Source organism: Gracilinanus agilis, chromosome 1, assembly GCF_016433145.1.
Source record: "Gracilinanus agilis isolate LMUSP501 chromosome 1, AgileGrace, whole genome shotgun sequence".
Classification (NCBI taxonomy): domain Eukaryota; kingdom Metazoa; phylum Chordata; class Mammalia; order Didelphimorphia; family Didelphidae; genus Gracilinanus; species Gracilinanus agilis.
Window position 1 is genome coordinate 473,879,814 of NC_058130.1, and position 23,913 is coordinate 473,903,726.

The window sequence follows — 23,913 nt, forward strand, 5'->3', positions numbered from 1 at the left end:
AAAGGAAGAAGATCATTAGATAGTGGTTTTAAAGTAAGGTTATTATACTTTAAAACAGCTTTCTATGTCATTGCTTAGATGTTGAAATTCATTTTCCAAAACCACTTATGTTAGAATAAAAGGAAATATATTTAACAGTAGCATGAGAAATTAAGATCGAAAAGTGCTTATTTACAGTGAAGGTGGTGAAATGTAGAAAGGTTGTCAGAGAAGTTTGCAGAGATTCTTTCTAGAAAAGTGTTAAAGCAAAATAAAAAGGCTAGAAATTTTTAACTGAAATATTTCAAATAAGACACTTAAACCATCTGAAGTTAGAGGAATGGACTAAATTGTTTCTAAAGATTGGCAAATGAACCAGCCCAAGCTCCATACATGCAGTATACATCACCTCAGCAAGAACTGTGTTTTTTACCCAGAACTAAGTAAAGTAATTTAAATAGCATAAATGCAGAAAAATCTTATGGAGCTCTAACATGCAAAACTAATAAGCAATGATTTCTAAAGGTTTTGGATGATTCTATAATTTTTGATTCCAGGTAATTCCTAATGCAAAACTGAAATTCAGAACTCAGTTCAGAATGTTTAAAAAGCAAGAAAATTTGATTTTGAAAGAAATATTGCTCTTACACTAGAGTGATATCTGGCTCACGTCCTAAAACAGGTAAAAGGGGAAACACTGCAAGAAGTAAACAGAAGAATGTCCAACATAGCGATGTGATCTGAAACAACAACAACAACAAAAATTAATCCTTTAGTTATCTTTGCATAAGCACAGTAAAGATAGGAATAAATAGTAGCATTACTTCAGTCCTTCTTACATGTGGAACTACATTTTTGGAACAAAGAAGTTAAAAGAACTCAAAACTTTAATGGTATTTATAGAAACCATTTTGAATTCATTTTAATAACTAGTCTAACAAAAATAAACAAATTTTATATGCTATGAAAATTATACAAGATGATGTCCTTGAAACCAGTTGGTTAGGATACAAGATTTTTAAAAAGCCATGAAAGAACAGTTCGTAAAGGGTTATTAGAATGTATTTTCAATCTTTCTTTGCCTCCAGCACAAGAAAAAGCCAAGAAGGGATGGGGGCCATGAATATGTGGTACCTTGTCATGCCCTATCTGACCAGAGGACAGTCAGCCTTAATGTTTAAAATTATACCCTAAATTGCAAATATGAATAACATGGAAATAGGTTTTGAACAATGATACATGTATAACCCAGTGGAATTGCTTGTCGGGCATGGGAAGGGGGAAGGAAGAGGGGTAAGAAAAATCATGAATCATGTAACCATGGAAAAATATTCTAAAATTTTTTTAATTAAAAAAATAAAATTATATCCTGTTGAACTTATATTTCTTTTTCAAAAGGAATCAAAGCATTTTCACATTTGTTGCATGTCCACAGGAAGTATTAAATTGTTGATAATTATTTCATTTATCATTTTAACATTACTTCAAGGTAGTTTAGGGCAAATACTGATATGGAAAAACTGAGATATTAAAGATTGAAAAAAGTCAATGACAGAACCTAAGTTTCCTAACTTCTAATATACCATATTTTCCATTTTACTATACTGCTTATATCAGGTAGTTCTTCAGTTGCTTTATCATCTAGTCCAGTGATTCCCAAAGTGGGCGCCACCGCCCCCTGGTGGGTGCTGCAGCAATCCAGGGAAGCGGTGATGGCCACAGGTGCATTTGGGGGCGGTGAATAGTTTAGGTCAATAAATAGTTTCATAATTTCAAAGTTCAATGTTTCTAATTTACACCTTTCTTTACTATATTTTATGAAAAAGGCAGAAACACTAACACATATATCTTTCCTATTAATTGCTATTAAAATTTAAAAAATTAATTTCTAGGGGGCGCTAAGTAATATTTTTCTCTGGAAAGGGATCAGTAGGCCAAAAAAGTTTGGAAACCACTGATCTAGTCCTTTGAGGTTAAAGGAATTTTAAATAAGTAGTTCAAAGAATGACAAGTCATATATATTTCCAAACTGCTATAGTCATCACCTAGTTTGTTCATTTTGACATGAGATTAGGGAAATTAATGTATATTTTGAATGTAGCTTTAGCCCTTTGGTGACAGGCACTATAAAATCCAGAAAAGAAAATAATGAAACTAGGTTAATAAAGATTCAGTTTTTTAGTTAACATGAAAAAAGTATTCATCTTTTCCAGAAATGTAGACATCGCATTCAATTTAGGAAAGTGGAAAGACAAAATAATTACTCATTTACTAAATGTCAAAATTAATACAAATTTGCACTATACCTTTGCTTGAGTCCAGAGTTGGGTGAAAAATGGCCAGCAAGCAAATGCAATAAGACCAGCAGTAAGCATGTAGCGGTAGAAAAAACTCAGAACCTAATAAGAAATTTTACAAAAGAGATGGAGAAAAACAATTTAATATTCATAATGTACCTTTGAAAATTGGAAAATGTGGCAATAAGATATTTACTTACTAATATTTCATTCCCCAGGGTGAAAACTAGTAAAAACACAATTGAATGTTTTCCAGAAAAGGTCAACAACGATGTGATCAGGTCTTGAATAACTTGGAATCTGTTTTAAAAGGTTATGTGAGATGTTTAAGTTAATTTTTTAAAATTTATATCATACATTGGATACAACTTGAGGTAAACTGAGTTCTCAAAAGCTATACCCATAAGCAAAAGCTTTGGCAGATCTAACTAAGCTGGACTCAAGTCTTCTTGAATGATCTGACAATCTACTGTCCAAGGATCAGACCAATTAAGTTTGAATGGGCTATCCATTAGAAAACTGTTTAATGGTGATGAAATATTTTGGCATTACAAATCATGAAGAGCCATCTGGAAAGATATAGAAAGGTTACAATCTATATCAGTTAAGATATACACTTATATATTATATATTATATTATATACACACTTGTTAGAGCACCCAAAGAAATTATAAATCATTTAGAGGGACAGAAGTATAGAAGACAATAAATCTCCTATATTCAAAAATCAAGAATCAGGTCAAGTTCACAATTTATTGTTCAAATTCTAGGAACACTTTTAATTAAATCTTTCATGAAATAGCTTAGCCTAAAACTTTTTATCAAAACATTAGCTTTGATTATTTTTGGAGAATATTCTTCATAGTATAACAGTACAAGTTTGATCTCAATTTCAACATTGTTTTGTAGCCCTTGGTTACAGATAAGGCATGAAATAAAACACAATGAACACAGACACACTGCACAAAACTACCAAGGATAAATTTCTTTGAATTTGAATTCATCTTACAATTCTAAGTGTACTAATATGATGAAAATGATTTTGATTCTCTAGTTAAGAAGCTCAAGTATGACTTATATACTAAATGAAATGTTTTTGTAAACTAGACAAAGATTTTGCAAAAATAAGTGAATTTAAACTAGAGTATATATCTGATAAAATCTATGACTTTGGTCAATTCATTTTGGTGGGGTAGAAAACCTCTTTTTAGTGCATTAAAAAAATTAGTAAAGTCATTATAAAAGTCATCATTATCCAGTTTTTAAAAGGCTCTCTGAACAAAGACAAACTACTAGAGAGGCAGTGGGAATGAGCATCCAGTATCAGTCTATCAAGGAATAATGGGATTGTCCTTATCATAATGCACACTCTTGAGAATAACAAGAGACTCATTTTGCAAACCATTTAGAAGAGTTTTTATTGGAGGGCAGGATGTTATATGAATAACTGATTCTCTAAAAAAAGGAACACATAACACACTTTTAAATTTAAGCTGCATTATCAACATTTTTTCTATCACTTTCTTAAGTCCAGAACAATCTATGAAACAATAAATCAAGTTCTGATTCACAGTTTATGTTTGCCAGTTTATGAGGTATAAATGTTTACATTGAAGATTTAGCCATGCTCAACTCTTCATGGGATTTTAAAGTTTGGTTTTTATCCTACAAAATCTGCCAGCAAAATAATTTTACAGAAGATTAGATAATAGATTTTGCTTTAAGATTTCTATATTTTCTGTTGATTAAAAAATCTACTTCATTAATTTGGACAATAAAAATAAAAGGGAGAAGTTATTAATAGATATAGATAATGTACTAGTCTGAATTCATAACTAGACCTTTTTAGAATCACATAAAGTGAGAATTAGGAGGAACCTTACAGACTGTGTAGCTCAGTCCCCACATTTTATAGACAAGGAAACTGAAGTCAAGAGAGAGATGACAACTTGTCTTTCTAATAATTTTTTTTTGCCTGAATGACAGAACAAATCAAGCAAAGTATTTTTGACACATTCAAATTTGTTAACACTAATATCTCACAAGAGAGGTGTCAATTTAGTCTCAAACAGAAGGAGAGGAAGCCAGAAGCTTTTCTCCTTAGGGAAGAAACTACATAGAATTAAGAGGCAAATAATTTAAATGAAGGAAGTAGATGTACATAACAAAAAAGTGAAGAGATTTTTGGAGGAAGGTTAGGATCAGATATTTAGAAGATGAACTGCCTATCTCATTTTACAGCTAAGGAAATAAAGATCCAGAGAGAAAATGACTTGCTCAAAGTCCCACAAGTATGGAGGACATACAACAAAGGTGAGATTTATGAATCTCAGTTCAAAGTAATCTCAGACAATATCTAGTACATCTGAGAAAGAATGAGTTTTAAAGCTTTCCTAGCAAGTGCTTAAGAAAGGAGTTTGCATTTTACTGGGGGAATATAATATATAGATAAGAATAGTGATGATTATTTGATAGATACTATCAAATGATAACAATTTGAGGGTACTACCTACAATGGGGGTGGGCACTGACTTCTCCTGTAGAATTTTAGGCCATTAGATTTTATCTAAACTTTCTCAGATATCTTGAAATTTGCTCTCCTAAAATCTAGCGTATATATCAGGTGATGCCTAGTTTGCTTTCCTCCTCTGCCATATATTTCAAGATCGAGTGGGCATATTCCCTTAAGGTTTCCATCATTTTCAGCTAAATAACTAGTTCCTCATTTTGGGAGAGAAGCAGATCCAGAATAAAATGACTTCTTGTTTAATTTATACCCATTTTGGGGAATGGAATTATCATTAAAGCAAGCCAGAAAAATAGCTGCTTTGTTTTTGGCAAAGAAAGAGAATATTCTTACAGATGTCTGGAAAATCAGAAATTCCCCATCACCATCGCTAATATTATAGACCTCTATGAGGGGTTTGGGTTTTCTTTCCCAAACTCTAGTTTATCTTTCTATACCATCAATCTATAGTACAGTACAATGATAATACTTCTTCTGCTTATGTCTCCTCTCATCTTCAAGTCTTTTATCATATCCCCTGGTTCCTGGATTTCCTACTGGGAGTTTGCCTTTTCAGTATATCACCCTATATACATCACCATCCAGACTATTTGCCTTCCCTGTTCCATTTAAATATCCTTCTTGAACTAATTCCTGCCAGATTTACCCAATCTAAACTTTTAAAGCAGGACACTAATCCATATGTCTATATTACAGTTTTCATTATCTAGAAAGGTATTCTAGGTTCTAGACCAATTCTGATTTTTAGAGGTAGCTAGCATTCTTCCCAGCTAGTGGACAGACTGTTGAACTGGCAGTCAGGAAGACCTGACTTGAAATCTTGCTTCGAAAAGTTACTAATTATGTGACTATGGGCAAGTTACTCAGCCTCAGTTTCTTCATCTTTAAAATAGGAATAATAATAGCACCTACCTCACAGGGTAGTTGTGAGGGTAAAATATTTGTAAAGGAATTTGTAAACTTTTTTTATTTTATTTTTTTTTAAACCCTTAACTTCTGTGTATTGGCTCCTAGGTGGAAGAGTGGTAAGGGTGGGCAATGGAGGTCAAGTGATTTGCCCAGGGTCACACAGCTGGGAAGTGTCTGAGGCCGAATGTGAACCTAGGACCTCCCATCTCTAGGCCTGACTCTCAATCCACTGAGCAACCCAGCTGACCTTGGAATTTGTAAACTTTAAAGCACTGCATAAATGCTAACTGTTGTTGCAATCTCATCATCATGATGAACATTATTATTCTCTAGGAACCAAGGAGGTATGATTCTAGACCCACAGAACCTTGAAATAGGCTAGGATTCAGAAAAAAAAAATACTAAAGGTTCTCAAAAAGCTTTTTTTGCATGCCAATAAGTATGCAAATCAGCTGGTGTCAGGGTATGAGGGCTGAAAAAAATGTATTTTCCTATGCTCTGATATTCTGTGTACCCAAATACCAAGAGAAAATAACATTTATTAAAGGCCAATAGGTATGTGATGACAATCATTAGAAAAAAGGGAAGTATACAAATACCTTTCAAAGTCTTGACTTAACAAAGGTAGAACAGAATTTAGAGAAATAAGCAAATATAAGCAAGAAAAATGAAGGACAAATACATTTGATGTTTCTAAAATTAACTTCGTTTCTAAAATAGTGAGAAATGCAGGAATTTCTGGCTAAAAAAAGACATGAAAAAGGAAGTCACGAGAGTATGGTAAGACAAAGAGGTAATGATGTGAAATCATTTAAAGACATCTATTTCTGTGTTAAAAGTAATGTACTGTGATTGGGCAAGAATACAAGATTTAGGGAGACTTGTGATAGAAGTTTAAAAACCTTTAAACTCCAAACTACCTTACAGATGAAGAGGGAAAAAAGACAGCATCATGTGTTACTTACTCTTTAATAACTGCATACCATATTGGCACTGGTAACAAACAATATATGTAATAGGTCCAGGGACAGGCTTGAATCAGCAGGAAGAATGCTATTAGAACTCCAATAACTACAAAACTGCATGGCAGGAGATGGTGAGGTTTCTGGAAAGTAAACACATTTTTTAAGACATTAGAAGACAAGATCACAATACTTTGTTGTGAAAAGAATTTTAAAAGCTAGAGGTAAATTATTACTGCCTTCTAAGACCCTATTATTGGTCAATTAAGCATTACTGCAAAGAAATGCAAAATTTAAAAAATTATAATTTGAAGAATAAAGTAAAATTTTCATTTGGAGGAATTTTTATAGGAAATACAAGAAAACAGAATTTTAAAGTTTTTTTAAGCCAATATTTTGAATTTTTTCCTTGAGAAACAATTCCAGACCCTTAGGTTTAAAAACTTTTCCCATAGGGCTAATGAGTCTTCAATATATGGAAAAAAGATTTCCCTTTTATATTCCTGAAAAATATAGTAGGATATTTACATGATATCATCCAATTAAAATATAATTATTAGCTTTAAAACATAATAGCAATTTCCTTTTCTTAGTAAAAATATCCTAAATACTTTACCTTCTCTCCATATTATTGTATACAATTTCATATATAGCTTCTCAAAACTGATATATTTTGCCAACCATACAACAGTGTTGATAATCTGTACCAAAAGTTCCAGTGGTAACTTTTCCATTTTTATGTCCTGTTTTCTCATTATTGGAAGGGAATATCTTGGTTTTTACTTATAACATCTGGGAATTTCATAAAAGATTTCTCAATTATTCTTCCAAAATAGCTAGCTTAGAAAGACTTTCTAACCATTTGGGTTCATCCCATAGTATAAGCTTTGTATTTGTTCTGAATTAAATGGGTTAATTTCCTTTGCCTTTCTTTATATACATTGAACTTTACTTGTCATCTGCTGGCCAAGTCACCAATAAAGCTTTAATTTTCTAATTTTAACTTCTAATTTTAACATTTGCAAATCTGAAAATAGTTTCTTAGGCTTATTTTAATCTTTTATTTAGTAATATTTCACCTATCTTAATTTATTCAAGCAATTATTTTTGGAGCATCTTCTATATTAAAGTCACTGTGCTTGACCCAACAGGTAATATAAAGATAAGTAAAGACACAGTCCCTTGGGGCAGTTAGGTGGCTCAGTGGATAGAGTGCTAGGCCAGGAGTCTAGAACTCCTGGATTCAAATTTGGCCTCAGGCACTGATCCTGAGCAAGTTAGAAGGTATGAGTCAAAAAAAAAAAAAAAAAAAAAGATTTGGTCTCTTCCCTCAAGGGCCTTACCAACTCACTGGAAGGATAAAGCAAATACATGAGTAATTATAATTCTAGCTAGTACATAAGTACTGTATAAGTCAGTATAGAAAAAGAACCAAAATTGAGTGGTAACTCATTCATTTCTAGGGATTAGAAAAGGCTGCATATGTAGGGGTTGCCATCAGAGATGGGCCTTGAAGAATAGGTAGGATTTGAATGGGCAAAAATTGAGAAGAAAGGAACTCCAAGAGAAAAGGTAAGGAGATAGCAAAGTGTGTTCATAAAAAGCAAGTGGTATATTTCAGAATCCGTAGTAGAACTTTTTGAGGTTAGGTTAAAAAAAAAATCAGTTGAGGCCAGGTTGTGACAGATTATGAAGAAGATCAGATGAATTTGCTTGGCTATTAGAAATCGGCACTGGTTTTTAAGACAGAAGAATGACAAGATTAGAATTCTATTTTTAGACAATTACTGAGGTAGAAGAGAAGAGTTTACACAATGACCACAATCATGTATAGAAAATAACAATGAAACACTTTAGAACACTGATCAAGGAAGTGACTTACAATGACCTCAGACATGACAAGGGAAACAGATCTCCTTCTGACAAAGAAACAGTAGATAATAGGCAGGAATAAAGCATACAACTTCACACAACTGCCAGTGTCCAGTGTGTTGATTAGTTTTGCTTGGCTACTTATTGAAAGGAAGAGTATTTTGTGAAAGGAAAGTAGAATCACTGAGAAATATCAGTGGGATAAAAAAAGAAAAGCATCAACAGAGTATTTAAAAAAAAAAAAGATTATTTGGGCAGTGTTGTGTAGGATGGAGTGGTATGTTACTCATTAGGTAAGACGTTTGTGTTAAAAATATATTATGTTCTCTATCAATATCCTCATGTTGTAGAACAATTATCATTTATTTTTCTAGATTGGGAAATAGAGCTATGAGTAAATTTCAGAATAGAGGATTAAGACAAAATTAGTACCTAGCCCAGTGACTTGGGCATAGCAGGTACAAAAGAAACAGCCACTGATTGGATTAAACTTGAGTCCACCTTATCTGACAATAATGCCTTTTATAGGCGTTAAACCTACCTTTCCACCTTTAACAACATTTCTTGTAAGACTTGAATGAGATTTGATAATCATTATAGCAGCAAAAGATATCCATCCAATAAAACCCAAAGCAACACTGATGCCCAAAAAGAATCTGTCATAAGTGTGGTAATATGACAAGCCTTCTAGTGCAAGGTGAATCAGCTTCTTGCAAAGAGAGATCTAAAGGAAAAAGAAAAACAAATAGAACGTGACGTGGATAGAATTAGGTCAAATGTAATTAATTTATATCCTCATATTGGATCTAAAACCAGATGTATATAGTCTTGCCAGAAATAGCAACCATAACCTATCTACATCTGCCCATCTCATTCGACTGTTGTCCAAATTCTCCCATTAATTTTCCCTTGAGGGCAAGGCCCATCATCCTATGTGCTAAGGGCTTTTCTTTCATTCTTCTGACATTAAAAAAGCACCAATGCAGCATATGGGCTATCCACTGGTTATCTCTCACTCTCACTACATGACCAGTCCATCTTTTCTTTTTTTCTTCCAGTCATTCATCTCTCTGACAGCATACTTAATTACACTTCTCCTGTATAATATGTAATTCTTAATTTGTGACATATTTCAACTTGCTGGTATCAAGCACGAACTTCTCCATTGCCCTTTTTTTGTTTTGTTTTGTTTTTTTGGTTGTTTTTTAAACCCTTACTTTCCGTCTTGGAGTCAGTACTATGTATTGGTTCCAAGGCGGAAGAGCAGTAAGCGCTAGGCAATTGGGGTTCAGTGACTCGCCCAGGGTCACACAGCTAGGAAGTGTCTTGAGTTCAGATTTGAACCTGGGACTTCCCATGTCTAGGCCTGGCTCTCAATCCACTGAGCCACCCAGTTGCCCCCACCATTGCCCTTTAAGAGAAAAAAAGGTTGCCCATTTATGCATAGATGGTATATAATGAATTTAATATCATTCTCTGGAGTATACTTCTCAATTCAGTGACTAACAGTGACTTCAGACACAACAAGGGAAACAGATCTCTTACTTCTGACAAAGAAACGGCAGTATGGAAGAAGGCATAGAACTTCACACACAGGCAATGCGTTGATTAGTTTTGCTTGACTTATACTTATTAAATATTTTTTAAAATTAAATACTTAGTAAAAGGGAGAATATTTTGTGAGGGGAGAGTGAAATCACTGGTAAGTATTCAGTGGGGGACACAAGAATGGAGTACGTATTCCAAGTGAATAATCTAGCCACTTAATCAAGGACATAATGGGTACTTATTAAGGAAATTAACTGGCAATCTTTGGGACACTCCTGGACTTAGGAAACAGGACAATTAAATAACTCTTGCCTATGGGTAGACTCATCAATCTACATATAGTATTGGTGATAGGACTCATTTGGGACTCATGTAGGAGGTAGGATTTCAGATAAATTGTATGGAAGAGATATTTTTCAGGTATTAACTTGAGAATGTAAGAATTTTTTTCTTTTAACAAGGAAAATCAATTTTATTGAAATAGAGTTATCAACATTTTTTTTAAATCTGAAAATACATTACTTTTTTTCCCAATTAAAGGTAAAAACAACTTTTAAAATCTTTTAAAAATTTTGGTTCCTGAATTCTTTCTCTTTCTCCCTCCTCAATGAGATGGTAAGCAATACAATATAAATTTTACATGTATAATCATGTAAAAATTTTTTCCATATTAATCCTTTAGTGGAAAAAACTCAAAAAAGAAAATGAAGAAAGAAAGTGAAATACAGTATGCTTTGGTCTGGATTCAGCCTCAGTTCTTTCTCTAGAAGCAGATGGCATTTTTCATCACAAGTTCTTTAGGATTATCTTGGATAACTATATTGCTGAGAATAAACAAGTTATTTAGTTGTTCACTGCACATTATTCAAGTCACTGTGTGCAATGTTTTCCTAGTTCTGCTTACTTCATTCTGAGTCAGTACAGGTAAGTCCTAGGTTTTTTCAGAAATCCTCCTGCTTGTCATTTTGTATAGCACAATAGTATTCCAATACAATCATATACTACGATGGGTATCCCCTCACTTTCTAATTCTTTGCCACCACAAAAAGAGCTGCTTTACATATATATTTAAAACAGCTCTTTTCGATATACATATATATATATATATATATCGTATATATGTCTTTTTCCTTTTTGTCTTTTAGATTTTGGGAATACAGACCTAGTAGTGGTATTGCTGGGACAAAGGGTATGTACTATCTTTATATAGCCCTTTGGACATAAATACAAATTGTTCTCTCTAATGACCAAATCAATTTACAACTCCCTCAACAGTGCTTTTTAGTGTCTCAATTTTTTCACATCCTCTCCCCTCCAAGTTTTGTTATTTTCCTTTTTGATCATAATACTCAATCTGATAGATGTGAGATAGTACCTCAGAGTTATTTTAATTTGCATTTCTCTAATTAATAGTGATTTAGAGCATTTTTTCATATCACTACAAGATAGATTTAATTACTTTGAGAACTATCTGTTCATATCTCTTGACCATTAATTAATTGGGGAATACCTTGTGTTCTTACATATTTGACTCATTTCTCTATGTATTTGAGAATTCAGGCCTTTATTAGAGAAGACTTATAAACAAAAATTTTTACACTATTATGATTGCTGTATATTACCCTCAACCCTATTTTCCTCCATTTATCCTACTTTTTTGTGGGAGGCCAATAAGAGAAACAGAGTCTTAAACAGATGAAAATCTGAGACTCCTCTTTTGACTCCTTTTATGATCCATACCTTTTCTTATTGAAAAACATTATAGCTTCTAGGAAAACTTTAAGTTCTTAGTAAACCAGCACTTAATGAGTTAACAGCCTTTTTTCACTCATCAGAGTAAAGGTGCAGCTGTGGGTATATCTCTCTAACTGCTGCAGGCATCCCAAGGTCACGGAGTGGCAAGATCAGGCAAAATAACTTTTAGATAAAGTGAGGCTCATTTTTAACCTTGAGACTTTTTCTCATCCGGCATTATCTTCATAAGAAAATTCTTTGTAAAACTATAACTTTATTGTGTTTTGATGTGACATAATTTGTGTTTCTGTGCAAACACAAAGTTTCAGAGGGGTTCTTTTGTGTGAAATGAGTCTTGAAGTATATATAATAAACTCCATGCTGCAAGAGAGAGCTGGAAGAAGCAGCTATGAGCTAACAGAAAGATCTCCCACGTCCCTTTACTTCCTTATCAACTAAGCTGTCTTTATTAGATTATCTGGAGATGATAGATAGATCTCAAGACTTTTTCTCCTTTCATTCTGTCCATCCTCAAAAGTGTTTTGCTTCTGATCACTACCAACCCCCATTTACCTTCTTTTCTATCAGCCATTCCATTCTCTCATCCCCTTTCACTCCTATAGGATAAATCAGATTTGTATCCCTAATTGAGTATGTATGTTACTCCCTTTTTGAGCCAATTCCAATGAGAATAGGGTTGAAGTGCTCCTTTCCCTATTTCCTCCATTTTTTTTTCCACTGCAAAAAGTTTTCATGCCTCATTTATGTGAGTTAATTTGCCCTATTCTATTTCTCTCTTCCTCCTCCCAACACATTCCTCTTTTTCATTCCTTAAATTTTGTTTTTGGATATTATCCAATCATATCTATGTATTATCTATTGTATATGTGTGTATATATATATGTATATATATATATATTTATTCATTTATTCATTTATTTATTTATTTGTTTGTTTGTTTTTAACTCTTACCTTCCATCTTAGAATCAATACTTTGTATTGGTTCCAAGAAAGAAGAGCAATAAGGCTAGGCAATTTGAGACAAATGGGGGTGAGAGGAATAGAAAGGAAAAAGGGATAAGAGGATATTTGCCTATCCTTAGGTCAGTCTTTAAACCTACAAAAGTCATTGTAAAGATAAACAAAGTTGAGCTAGACTTGAAGATTTTGCTAATCTACTTTCTTGGTGTGTCACACCACATGTGACAAATAAAGATATGTCTAATGCCAAAATCATGGAGAATCTAAATTATTCTACAAACTGCAAGAAATGAAAATTAATAATCCAGCAGTCAACAAGCAATTATGAAGTGCTCCCTGTCAACCAGATACTGACTAGGGAAATTTTTTTAAAAGGTGGAAAAAAAAGTCTCTTGTATTCATTCCCACCTCTCTGCTCCCACAGTTCAGGTTCTCATCCTCTCTTACCTAGGCCATCTACTCCTACATTCTTTCAGGGGAAAATATATATATACATGTTTAGGTTTATAATATAAATAATGGACATACATTTATTTATATAGAGAATCTATCTATATACATCTATATATAGACAGAAACAAGAAGGGTAGTTAGGTGGCTCAGGAGATAAGAGTGCCAGGCCTGGAGATGGGAGGTCTGAGGTTCATATCTGGTCTCAAATGTTTCTAGCTGTGTGACCCTGGGCAAGTCACTTAACCCCCATTGCCAGGCCCTTACTGCTTTTCTGCCTTGGAACCAATACACAGGATTGATTCTAAGATGGAAGGTAAGGGTTTAAAAAAAAAAAGCTAGAAACAAAATCATCTTAGAGAGAAGGCTGAGGGTGGCTGGGGACTAGAAAAAGTCTCCTGCAGAATGAATCTTTAGAGCTGAATCTTGGTGTAAAGTAGAGATTCTAAGAGTGGGAGTTGGAGGAGACCATTCTGTGCACTGCAGACAGCCAGTACAAAGTAATGGAGGTATAGGTGTGTAGAAAGGAGCCAGCTGGGTTACATCATGGTATGTAAAGAAAAAGAAGCCTGGACCCAGAACGTGAAAGCTTTAAATGCCAAACAGAGGCATAGACATTTGGCCCTAATAGAAACAGGGAGCCACTGGAGATTAAAAAATCAGCAATGCCATGGTCTGAGCATTACAAAGATCACTCTAGACCCATGATAGTGAACCTATGGCATGTGTACCAAAAAGGACACATAGAATCCTCTCTGTGGGCATGCCTGCCCTCACCCACCAGAGTTCCTTACTAGAAAGCCAGAGTGACTAGTGGCAGAACTGCTCCCCTCTCCCTCTCCATGCACCTGAGGCCATTCCTCACTTCCCTCATCCCTCTCCCCAGGAGCCAATGGGGTCACTTCCTCCTTCCCCTGTCTGGGGTAAAGCACTGGGGAGAAGGGGTGGTGTGGGGCAGCCAGCAGTCTGTTTTCTCTGTGGTGAAGGTGATTCCCGTGGTGAGGTTGGAGAGGAGCTAGGATGGAGGGGATTATAGGTCACAGCATGGCACACAGCTGAAGTGGGTGCCCTCTCCACATATACCTTTCATCACCTTCCCCCCTGCCTAGCAGCCAATGGGAGAGCTTCTGCCCCCCACCCCGGGTGGGGTAAAGGAGGGAGGGGAGAGGAGGAGTTTTGAGGCATGGGGTGGCTGGCATAGCACTGGGCCTCTGGGAGAGGGTGAGGGGCCCAACACTCCATCTCTAAAAGGTTTGCCATCGCTGCTCTAGGAGTTGGTAGATGATAGACTGGAGAGGGATGTGAGGGGGGGAAGCAATCTGGAGGTAGTTGCAATGGTTGGAGGAGAGGAGATGAAGGCCTGAACCAGGGAGGTGGCTGTGGGAGCATAGAGGTAGGAATTCTGAGAGACATCATGAGGTAGACAGGACAAGATCTGGTATGTGCTAGGTGAGTGAGAGTAAGAAGCCAAGTGTAACAAGGACACCGCAAGCCTGGATGAATGAGAATGCCCTGGACAGTAATGAGAAAGTTCAGAAGAATACATTTAGAGAGGAAGGCAATGAGTTCTGTTTTAAACTTCTAAGTCGGAGCTTCCTCTCTTGTTTGAAATAGCCAATAGTCAGACGGTGATGTGGAACTTGGGGTCAGAAGAGAAATCTGCAAAGAAATGATAACTGAACCCCAGACATGTGCTAAACATAGAGCCTCAAGGAAAACTCACAGTTAATGGGGGTGACAGAGTGTCATTCCATTTCATAATACTCTAAAATTAACATTTGTCAACTTGAAAACAGTCCCATTTCCAGAAAGTATAAAAAGTAATGAAGGCTCATTCCCATCCTAAAATATATAGAATGACAAAACAGGTATCATTTTAGTCCTTTTGACATCAGTGTAAAGGTTGTTTAGACTTAAAAGATATTCATAAATTTCAAAAACTACAAAACAAAATGATCTCATTTTTAAAAAATTACATAGAAATACAAAGTAGTTCTCTTTTTTTGAGAATGAAATAGGATTGTTCCCTACTTTTGAAGTATGGGATTATTAAGGGAAAGAAAAATCCAAGAAAATAGAGGAAATGAAAGCACGGTTCTGCTATGTATCTGTCTTTGACTTCAGACATAAACAGACAGTCCCAAGCTGGTTTGGTTGCTTTCCAAAAGGATTTTGGTAAATTGCTTTCTTTTTCTAACTCATGTATTTTCCTATAGAAATGATGTTACATTAGAGACTTAGGTTCCAAAGCTAAAACACAAAAATCTTATAATACAGTTTAGTTGGGATATAAAGAAAGAACCACTTAATAAATGTAATTATTTGTTTGCTCCCCAATAAGAAAGAAATATGATGTCACACAGAATATACTTCTCCCTTCTAGAGCTCAACAGAGTTCTATTATCTGCTCTCCAAGGGTAGTAATGGCCGCATGTATAAGACTTTCAAAAATAAAGGAATGTGTACAACCCTTACCACCTCCTGATACTTCTTCTGTTTAAGGTAAGATCTTGCTTTTCCTAAAATCTCAAGCTGACTGGAATCAGAAAGTAACCTATAAAAAACACAATACACTTGTCAAAGGTTGCAAACTCCAGGTAACCTACAGCATCTAATAACTTTATATATTGAGAAAAATTTTATCAAATGAGCTTGGAGAGTTTGGATTAGAAGAGTAACACCAGGAGAAAGAGGTGCAAGTCATTTTGTTGGATATCAGAGACTTGGGGTTGGAAAAGACATCAGAGGCAATCCAGTCCAAATTCTTCTTGAAACATAAATCTACTCTTCAGCATCCACAAACTTGCTTGAGAGCCTCGACTTTGAGGCAGCCCATTTTGTTTCTAGATGGATCTAATTGTTGGGAAGTTTTTCCTTAAACTTAAATTCCTCTCAGCAATTTCAATGCATCGATCCTAGTAATGTACTCTTGGGTCAAGCAGAAAAAAGGTCATTTCTTTTTCCATATGCTAGTCCTTCAGAATTGGAAGATTGCTTGTTGCCCCTCACCCTCCAATAATTCTCTTCTTTCAGCTTATCTCCACATAGATTCTGCTTCTCATAGTTTCAACTCTCTTTGCCATCTTCTTGATAGCTTTCATGTTCCAAAACAAGGATGATGTCTTATACATATAGGTGTGTCATAAATAATCTATTGAATAAGGGACTTGCAATGTCCAAGTGGTTTTTGGACTTGCAAGGATATCAGAGGAGAATTTCTTATTTTTTAAAACTTTACCTTCCTTCTTAGAAACAGGCAGAAAAATGGTAAGAGCTAAGCAATGGGGGTTAAGTGACTTTCCCAGGGTCACACAGCTGGGAAGTGTCTGAGGCCAGATTTGAGCCTAGGACCTCCTATCTCTAGGCCTGGCTCTCATTCTACTGAACCCAGCTGCCCCCAGAGATGAATTTCTAAGAGGAAAAGGCTATGGAAATTACTTGTAGGAACTAAGGTCTGAAAGGTAAGCTGAGGTCATATTATGAAGGGACTTGAATATCAGGACAAGGATTTTGGATTTTACTTAGTATACAATGGGAAATAATTGGAGGTACTGATATAATTATTAGAGCTGTACATGACAAAGATTAATTAGGTAGTGGGTATAAAACAGCCAGGATTAGCTTTATTCCTTTCTTATTATCATAAGAGATATCTATGAAAGTTTTGGGGATATTTTGTGTGAGAATACATAAAAAATTCATCTTATTAATCTTATGACTCATGAAGCTTCGAAATGTGAGACAAACCATAATCAGAAAACTTTGTTTTTATCTAAAGAAAATTCAAACCTAAATTTAATAATTTAACAGAATATTAATTCTATTAGTAATAGTTTAAAAAATAGTAATTACTTTACAATATTTTAAGCATATCCCTTTACTGCTACATCTGATTAGCTTTTCCTTGTTTTCATTTTGAAAAGCAAAGAGAGATGAAGAGAACTTGGAATGGATTCAGAAAAATGGCAAAAATGTTTAAAGGGAAGAAAATTATCTTTTCCTTGTGAGAAGGTTAAAGATACTAAATAATTTAGCTTGGAAAAGAGAGGCTTCAGTTGGGGGGGCATTGTCTCCATCTGGATTAAGGATTATTATAGAGAGGATGCTGATTCTGATTAGCGATTCTCTACCTGTCCTAAAGAGAGTAAATGGCCTTAAACTATAGTATCAGGAACTGTGTATAGATGTAAGGAAGAATTTCCTAACATTGAAGGAAGTTTAGTCTCTGGAATCTATTTTTTCTATAATAAATGTTGAACTGAATTGAAAAATACTAAAAGGAAGCACAGATTCATGTGCCTCAGATTGTATAAGCATCAATATTCAAAATCCCTTCTAGTCAAGTGTTACTCATTCAACAACTACATGTAATGCATTAGAAAGGATGAATGTATCAGCTATGATGCAGGTGGCCAAAAGAATATACCACTATGAAAGAAGGTTCTGGTAGGAAGAGAGCTTCTAATCAGTGTACATTTTATTATTCATACAGCTTTGTTATATATCTTGCCAGATGTAATAGGTGAATTTGGAAAGATGTAATAAGGGGATTTGTAGGATGTAATATGAGGCGGAAGCTAGGGGTAATAACTGGTAGGATCAGGAAATAAGACAAGGCAAGGGACCCAAGGCTGGAGGTAATTAAGGGAATAGTCTAGGTAGTAGGGAAGTTAAGGCAATATAGTGGATGAGGAAGGTTCAATGATAAAGGAAGGTAATTGAGGTGGAGGAGAAATAAGGGGATGTCTGAGTTTAAGGAAAATAACACTGAGGTAACAAGGGTTGTGAGGGAGAGGACTGAATTAATCTAGGCAGGCAAACAGCAGCAGGGAAATACAGACTGGGACTTAGGTTAAAGACAAACACTGAAGGGAAATAGACTGATCCCTTCAAGTAAGAGACACTTTACAGAGCCAAGTTAAAGTCAACCACGACAGCTTGAAACTGACTTCAGGATTTAATCAGTTTCACAGGAAGGGACTAGTATTGAAGTTACACTTCCTTCAAAATTGATACCCTCCACCTCTCTCAAACTGCAGATATATGTTGTTCTTCTTTCTCTTCCTCCCTCTCTTACTAATTAACTAATGAAGTAGCCAAAAGGTCTTGTTTAAACACAAATGGGGTTTATTATCTTCTAGGATAAATTGGCAGGGTAGAGGATACAAGGAAGCCCTAATAGCCGCATAGAGAAACCTCAGGTGGGGGAAGGGAAGCTGGAATGTGAGACTGAGAAAGGACCTGCCTTTACTCAGCTCTCAAGGTGATTTTGAAATCAAAAGGGGTTAGGAAGTTGGATACAAAGACACAATAGATAATTTGTTGCAAGGGTAGGACTAAAATATCACAGATTTGAACTAACTCTCAGATCCAATCTCCTATTCACTCTTCTCAGACATTCAGGTAGGGGAAATGAAGGTAGTAATAAGGTAGGGTAGGAAGATTCAAAAGATTTAGCTAAATTAACAAATCTCAAAGGAAACTGCAAATCTAGGCCAGGATTCAATCTCCAGAAGGAGCTCAGCTGGACCCTGGTTCCCTGCATGAGTTCCCAGGACCAACTGAAACTGTTCCCAAGATTCTAAAACTTCTTAACTGACATAAGAACTCTGCAAAAGCCTGCAAAACTGTTATGCCCCCCTCTCTGTATCACATTATGCTCCTTTTCTTTTCCTTGAGTTGGTGAAAAAAGATAGAAAGAAAAGATTAATGCAAGATAAAAGCAAAGAAATACATACAGATATGATCATATTGATAACAACAATAAGTAGAAAATGGACCAATGCTTAGACCAGTGATTCCCAAAGTGGGTGCTACCGCGAGCCAGTGGGGCAGTGATGGCCACAGATGCATTTATCTTTCCTATTAATTGCTATTAAAATTTTTAAAAAATTAATTTCCAGTGGGCTAAGTAACATTTTTTCTGGAAAGGAGGCGGCAGGCCAAAAAAGTTTGGGAACCACTGGCTTAGAATAATTAATAGATGGAAGAAGACAAAAGGGGAGAACCTTATACAATGTTAATGTATTGATAAGGACCTCTAAAAAAGGAATAAGTATTCAAAAATTCAAGGACTTCCTAAAGACCAAAATGAAAAATTGATGAGATTCCATGGGATATAACTGCACGATGGGAACATTTAAAGAGAAAAATTTGTGAGAGGTGAGAGAAAATGTTATTTACACTAGTGTCAGTTTTGTGATTTAGGTGTTCAATCTAGGATGGATTTACAGAGCTATTACAACATAAGATTTGTTTGGCTATCATTAGTAACTCTATATCCAGAACAGAAAAAAAAAAACAACAAACTTCTTGAAAGAGCTATAGTTTACTTTACATGTTGACATAATATTGAACTGCCATACAAAATGGCTAGCTAGTGAAATGATTAAGTCAGTCATAGCAAATTCAGTGAACTCTAGAAATTGAACTTTTTTTGACCAGGGCTTAAACACAAACCAGGAAGCTCTCATGAGCCACATACTAAAATATACATGTGAGTGTTTATGTTTTGCTTTAAAATAATTTAAAACCTGATAGTCATGACTAAACTTCTACTTTTTAGAAAAACTCTTACTTTCTTTCTTAGGATCAATACTGTATATTGGTTCCAAGGCAGAAGAGCAATAAGGATTAGGCAATGAGGGTTACATGATTTGCTCAGGGTCACGCAGCTAGGAAGTATCTGAGGCCAAATTACCATCCAGAAACTCCTGCCTCTAAACCTGGTTCTAAATCCACTAAGCCACTTAACTACTCCCCAAACATCTAGTTTTTTTAGGGAGTGCATAAATTTGCATATGACAAGGTGAGCAAATATGGTTGTTTTTTTTTTTTTAATTCATGAAGCATTTTAAAAAAATGCAGACCAGAACTGTAAAATTGTCTAATTAAGCACTGGAGGAGTAAGGGGCAAAGTGACTATTACTGTGTAAGAGCAAAACTATAACTGTAAAATTTCTAGTAATAATATTTTATTTTCTCCCCAATTATATGTAAAAGCAATTTTTACCATTCATTTAAAAATTTTTTTGAGTTTTGAAATTCTCTCCTTCTTTCCCACCCTCCTTTTCCTTAGCTCCTCCCACTCCTCTCCCCTTCCCTGAAATGGTAAGCAATCTGATGTAGATTTTATATGTGCAATCACGTAAAACATTTTTCTATATTAGTCATTTTGTGGAAGAGATCTCAAACAGAAAAAAAAGAGAAAAAGAAAGTGAAATACAGTATGTTTTGGTTTACATTCAACTTACATCAGTTCTTTCTCAGAGGGCAGATTGCATTTTTCATCCTGAGTCTCTGGGATTATCTCTGCATTGCTGAGAATAATAGGTCATTCACAGACATTTGCCATAAAATATTGCTATTAGAATGTACAATGTTCTTCTGGTTCTGCTCACTTCACTTTTCATCAGTTCATGTAAGTCCAGGTTTTTCCAAAATCATTCTGTTTTGTCATTTCTTATTGCATAAGAATATTCCATTACGATTTTATACCACAACTTGTTCAGCTATTTCCCAACTGATGGACAACCCCATAATATCCAATTCTTTGCTACCATTGTATAATTTGTACAAATAGGTCATTTTCCCTTTGTTAAAACTAAAATTCTCCAGAGATGAGATCTTAATTTATAATTATTTATTAAATAGATTAATGTGGGTGGGAGAAAGAAAAGGCCTCTTGCCATGTGTGGCTGGCCATTCCTTTATCAAACCTCTGCCAAGTACCAGAGCTGCCAGCCCAATACCTTCTCCCTCTGAATTCCTAGCCAAAGAGCCCTCTTTCCTTTCTCCAAATCCCTTTTAAGTTATTTGTGACATCACTTTTATGAACCCCTCTGATTTGGCAGATTCCGATCTCAGTCTGGATCAGAGGCAGGTCTTCTAGATGCCAGGAATCACATAAGACAAGAGGCAAGCATCTTCCAGGCTCCAGGAAGGCCTCTGGCATCCCTCCAGAGTGCACAGGTCCTACCATTAAAGTAGTCTGTTGACAGATAAGCACCTAGACTTTGTTCTTAATTCAATCAAAGGGTGGGGTTGAATTGCAACCAAATTCAATCAGAGAATATTTTCAAACTCAATATGTAACTCCTCCCTCCCCACCCCCTTTATCCTGCCAACAAAAAGAAGGGTACAGGCTAATGTTGAGTTTTCATACTTTAAAAAAAATCTCTTTGGGATATGGCCCTTGTAGTGGTATTACTGGATCAAAAGGTATCATAGTTTTCTAGCCTCATGGGTATAGGTCCAAATTACTCTCCAGTAGGCTAAATCAGATCTCAACTCTACATCAGTGTCCCAATTTTCCCATATTTCCTCCAATATTTATTATTTTCCTTTTCTTTCATATTGGCCAATCTGATAGGTATAAAATAATACCTTGGACTTGTTTTAATTTGCATTTCTCTAAACAAGAGTGACTTAGGGCATTGTGAATTTTTTTTTAAAGCACTCAGCATGCTATTGGAAAAAGAAATCTAGACCGGAGTCAAAAGACTGGATTCAAATCTCTGCTCTGCTATTTACTCTTCTTGTAGCCAAAGGTTTTTTAAAAATTACACCTTTATTTTCACTAACATCTATTTCCTTTGTAATCACCATGTATTTTAGGCATTTGAAACATTCATCTGAAATGCAATCGTTTTCTCTGAAATGTTTGCTGAAATAAACCATTCTGAAATGAAGAGATTGGAGCAGAGAGGGCTTTTACTGGCTGTTTTGTTTCTAGGACTCCTTTGGCAGCTCAGTGAAGCCCATGAACTCCTTTTCAGATGAATGTTTTCAAATGTCTAAAATACATGGAAATTATATAGGAAATAAATGTTGGTGAAATTATAGGTGTAATTTTTTTCTCTCACCCAATTTTATGGCCTCCCTTAAAGCACCTCAAGTTAGGAAAGTGGACTAGAGAATTCTAAGGTCCTTTTCAACTTACATGAAAAACAGAAGATTGATTAAAAAAAAACTAGGAAATGCTTCTGAGTGAGGCTATATAATATCTTTCCTTGAAAAATCTTAAATTTTTGGACAGTGGCAATCATTAGTAACTTAGCCTCCACTCGGTACTCCTAGATCCTAGTTATTTTTCTTTGTTGTGCTCCTGGAAAAAAGTAATAAACATAACTTAAGGGATCTTCCAAAGTTACTTCCATCTCTACATTTCCATGAGCTTAGAATTATTCTTTAAAATGAATTTGACACCATTTACATGGTTTTAAGAAGACAAATAAATTGCTTCATTGCATGAATATAATTATACAAATTGATAAATGAGCTAAATATTTTTAAAAATTTTATAAATGATCCCTTATGAGATGTTAAGTTAAATTATATCTGACAAAATTAGTGTTTCTACCTCAGTCTTCACACCTGACACTGGAATACAGTGATTAAATGAAATTACTGTTTCTGTTTCAAAGAAACATACTAGCCAACAGGGTCAACAAAGTATGGTCCATATATGATCTGTTTTTGTACAGTCCTTCCAGCTAAGAATGGTTTTTACATTTAAAAATGAAGTTTTTTGTATTTTAAAAAATTTAGACCATTCCAAGAGCTGGATTTTGCCCTCCTGCTGTAGCTTATAGAGCCCTAGCCAGATCGAGATTCACAGTATGTCCATTTGGTGATTAACTGTCTTTTGACAGCTTAGTTTAACTTATGTAGTACCTTGAAGCAAAAACTTGAGACAATTTTTAAATAGAAGATGATCACATCTGTATTAAGTAGGTTCTGTGATGTAGTAGATAAAGAGACAAGCTTGAAACTGGAAAGACCTGAGTAAACCTCTTAACCTTTTAGTGACCTAGGCTACCTTCTAAGACCATGAATTGCAGAGAAGTTGCTAAACTGGATTGAGTAGAGGGAGTATCCTTACATGGGAGTTCCTTCTACTTATGAAATCATAAATGTAGTCCCTATCTCTATTATTGAATAAAATATACCACCTTGTCATGATTAATACATATGTGTTGGTATATACATACATGATAAACATAACATATAGTTAGACTATTTCACAAAGCATTTTTTTTTTTCAGAATGTAGCTATGAACCAAATGCTGAACAAGGCACTGAGGATTGCTGTTCTGAAGAACAGCCATTCAGATGTGTTCTACTCTTCATGATCCCACCACAGCATGCCAGGACCATCTGTCCTCAACCATTTCATGAAGTCAGGCCAAGATCATGTTTGTTGTTTCCATGTCACTCTATCCATCTTATGCTCTGCCCATCCCCTTTTGCTTTAGCCTTCAATCTTTCCTAACACCAGGGTCTTTTCCAACAAGTCCTGTCTTCTGATTACGTGGAAAACATATTTGATCTTCCAGTGAATAGTCAGAATTAATTTAAGTACTGACTGATCTGATTTTTTTGCTGTCCAAAGAACTCTCAAAAGTCTTTTCCAGTATCATAATTCAAAAGCACTGATTCTGCATTACTTACATGTCCTTTTAATCCAACTCTGAAAGCTGTATATTGCTAATAGAAAAAACACACCTTTGACAACACAAAACTCTGTCAGCAAGGTGTTGTCTCCGCTTTTTAGTATGCTGTCCAGATTTGCCATGGCTTTCCTTTGAAGGCTTAAGTGTCTTTTAATTTCATGGCTATGGCCACCATCTGCAAGGATAATTGAACCCAAGA

The 23,913-nt window shown here is 35.1% G+C and overlaps 1 protein-coding gene across 1 annotated transcript in view; it reads right to left on the reverse strand.

The window, feature by feature from the left end:
- Window positions 1-23,913, reverse strand: part of PIGN (phosphatidylinositol glycan anchor biosynthesis class N) — a 213,947-nt gene that overhangs the window by 96,463 nt on the left and 93,571 nt on the right. The window contains exons 14-19 of the mRNA XM_044682228.1: window positions 15,736-15,814; window positions 9,089-9,271; window positions 6,679-6,818; window positions 2,477-2,576; window positions 2,286-2,378; window positions 628-719 (exon numbers count right to left, since the gene is read on the reverse strand). Coding sequence (XP_044538163.1) covers window positions 628-719; window positions 2,286-2,378; window positions 2,477-2,576; window positions 6,679-6,818; window positions 9,089-9,271; window positions 15,736-15,814 — 687 coding nt within the window. The remainder of the gene's footprint in view (window positions 1-627; window positions 720-2,285; window positions 2,379-2,476; window positions 2,577-6,678; window positions 6,819-9,088; window positions 9,272-15,735; window positions 15,815-23,913) is intronic.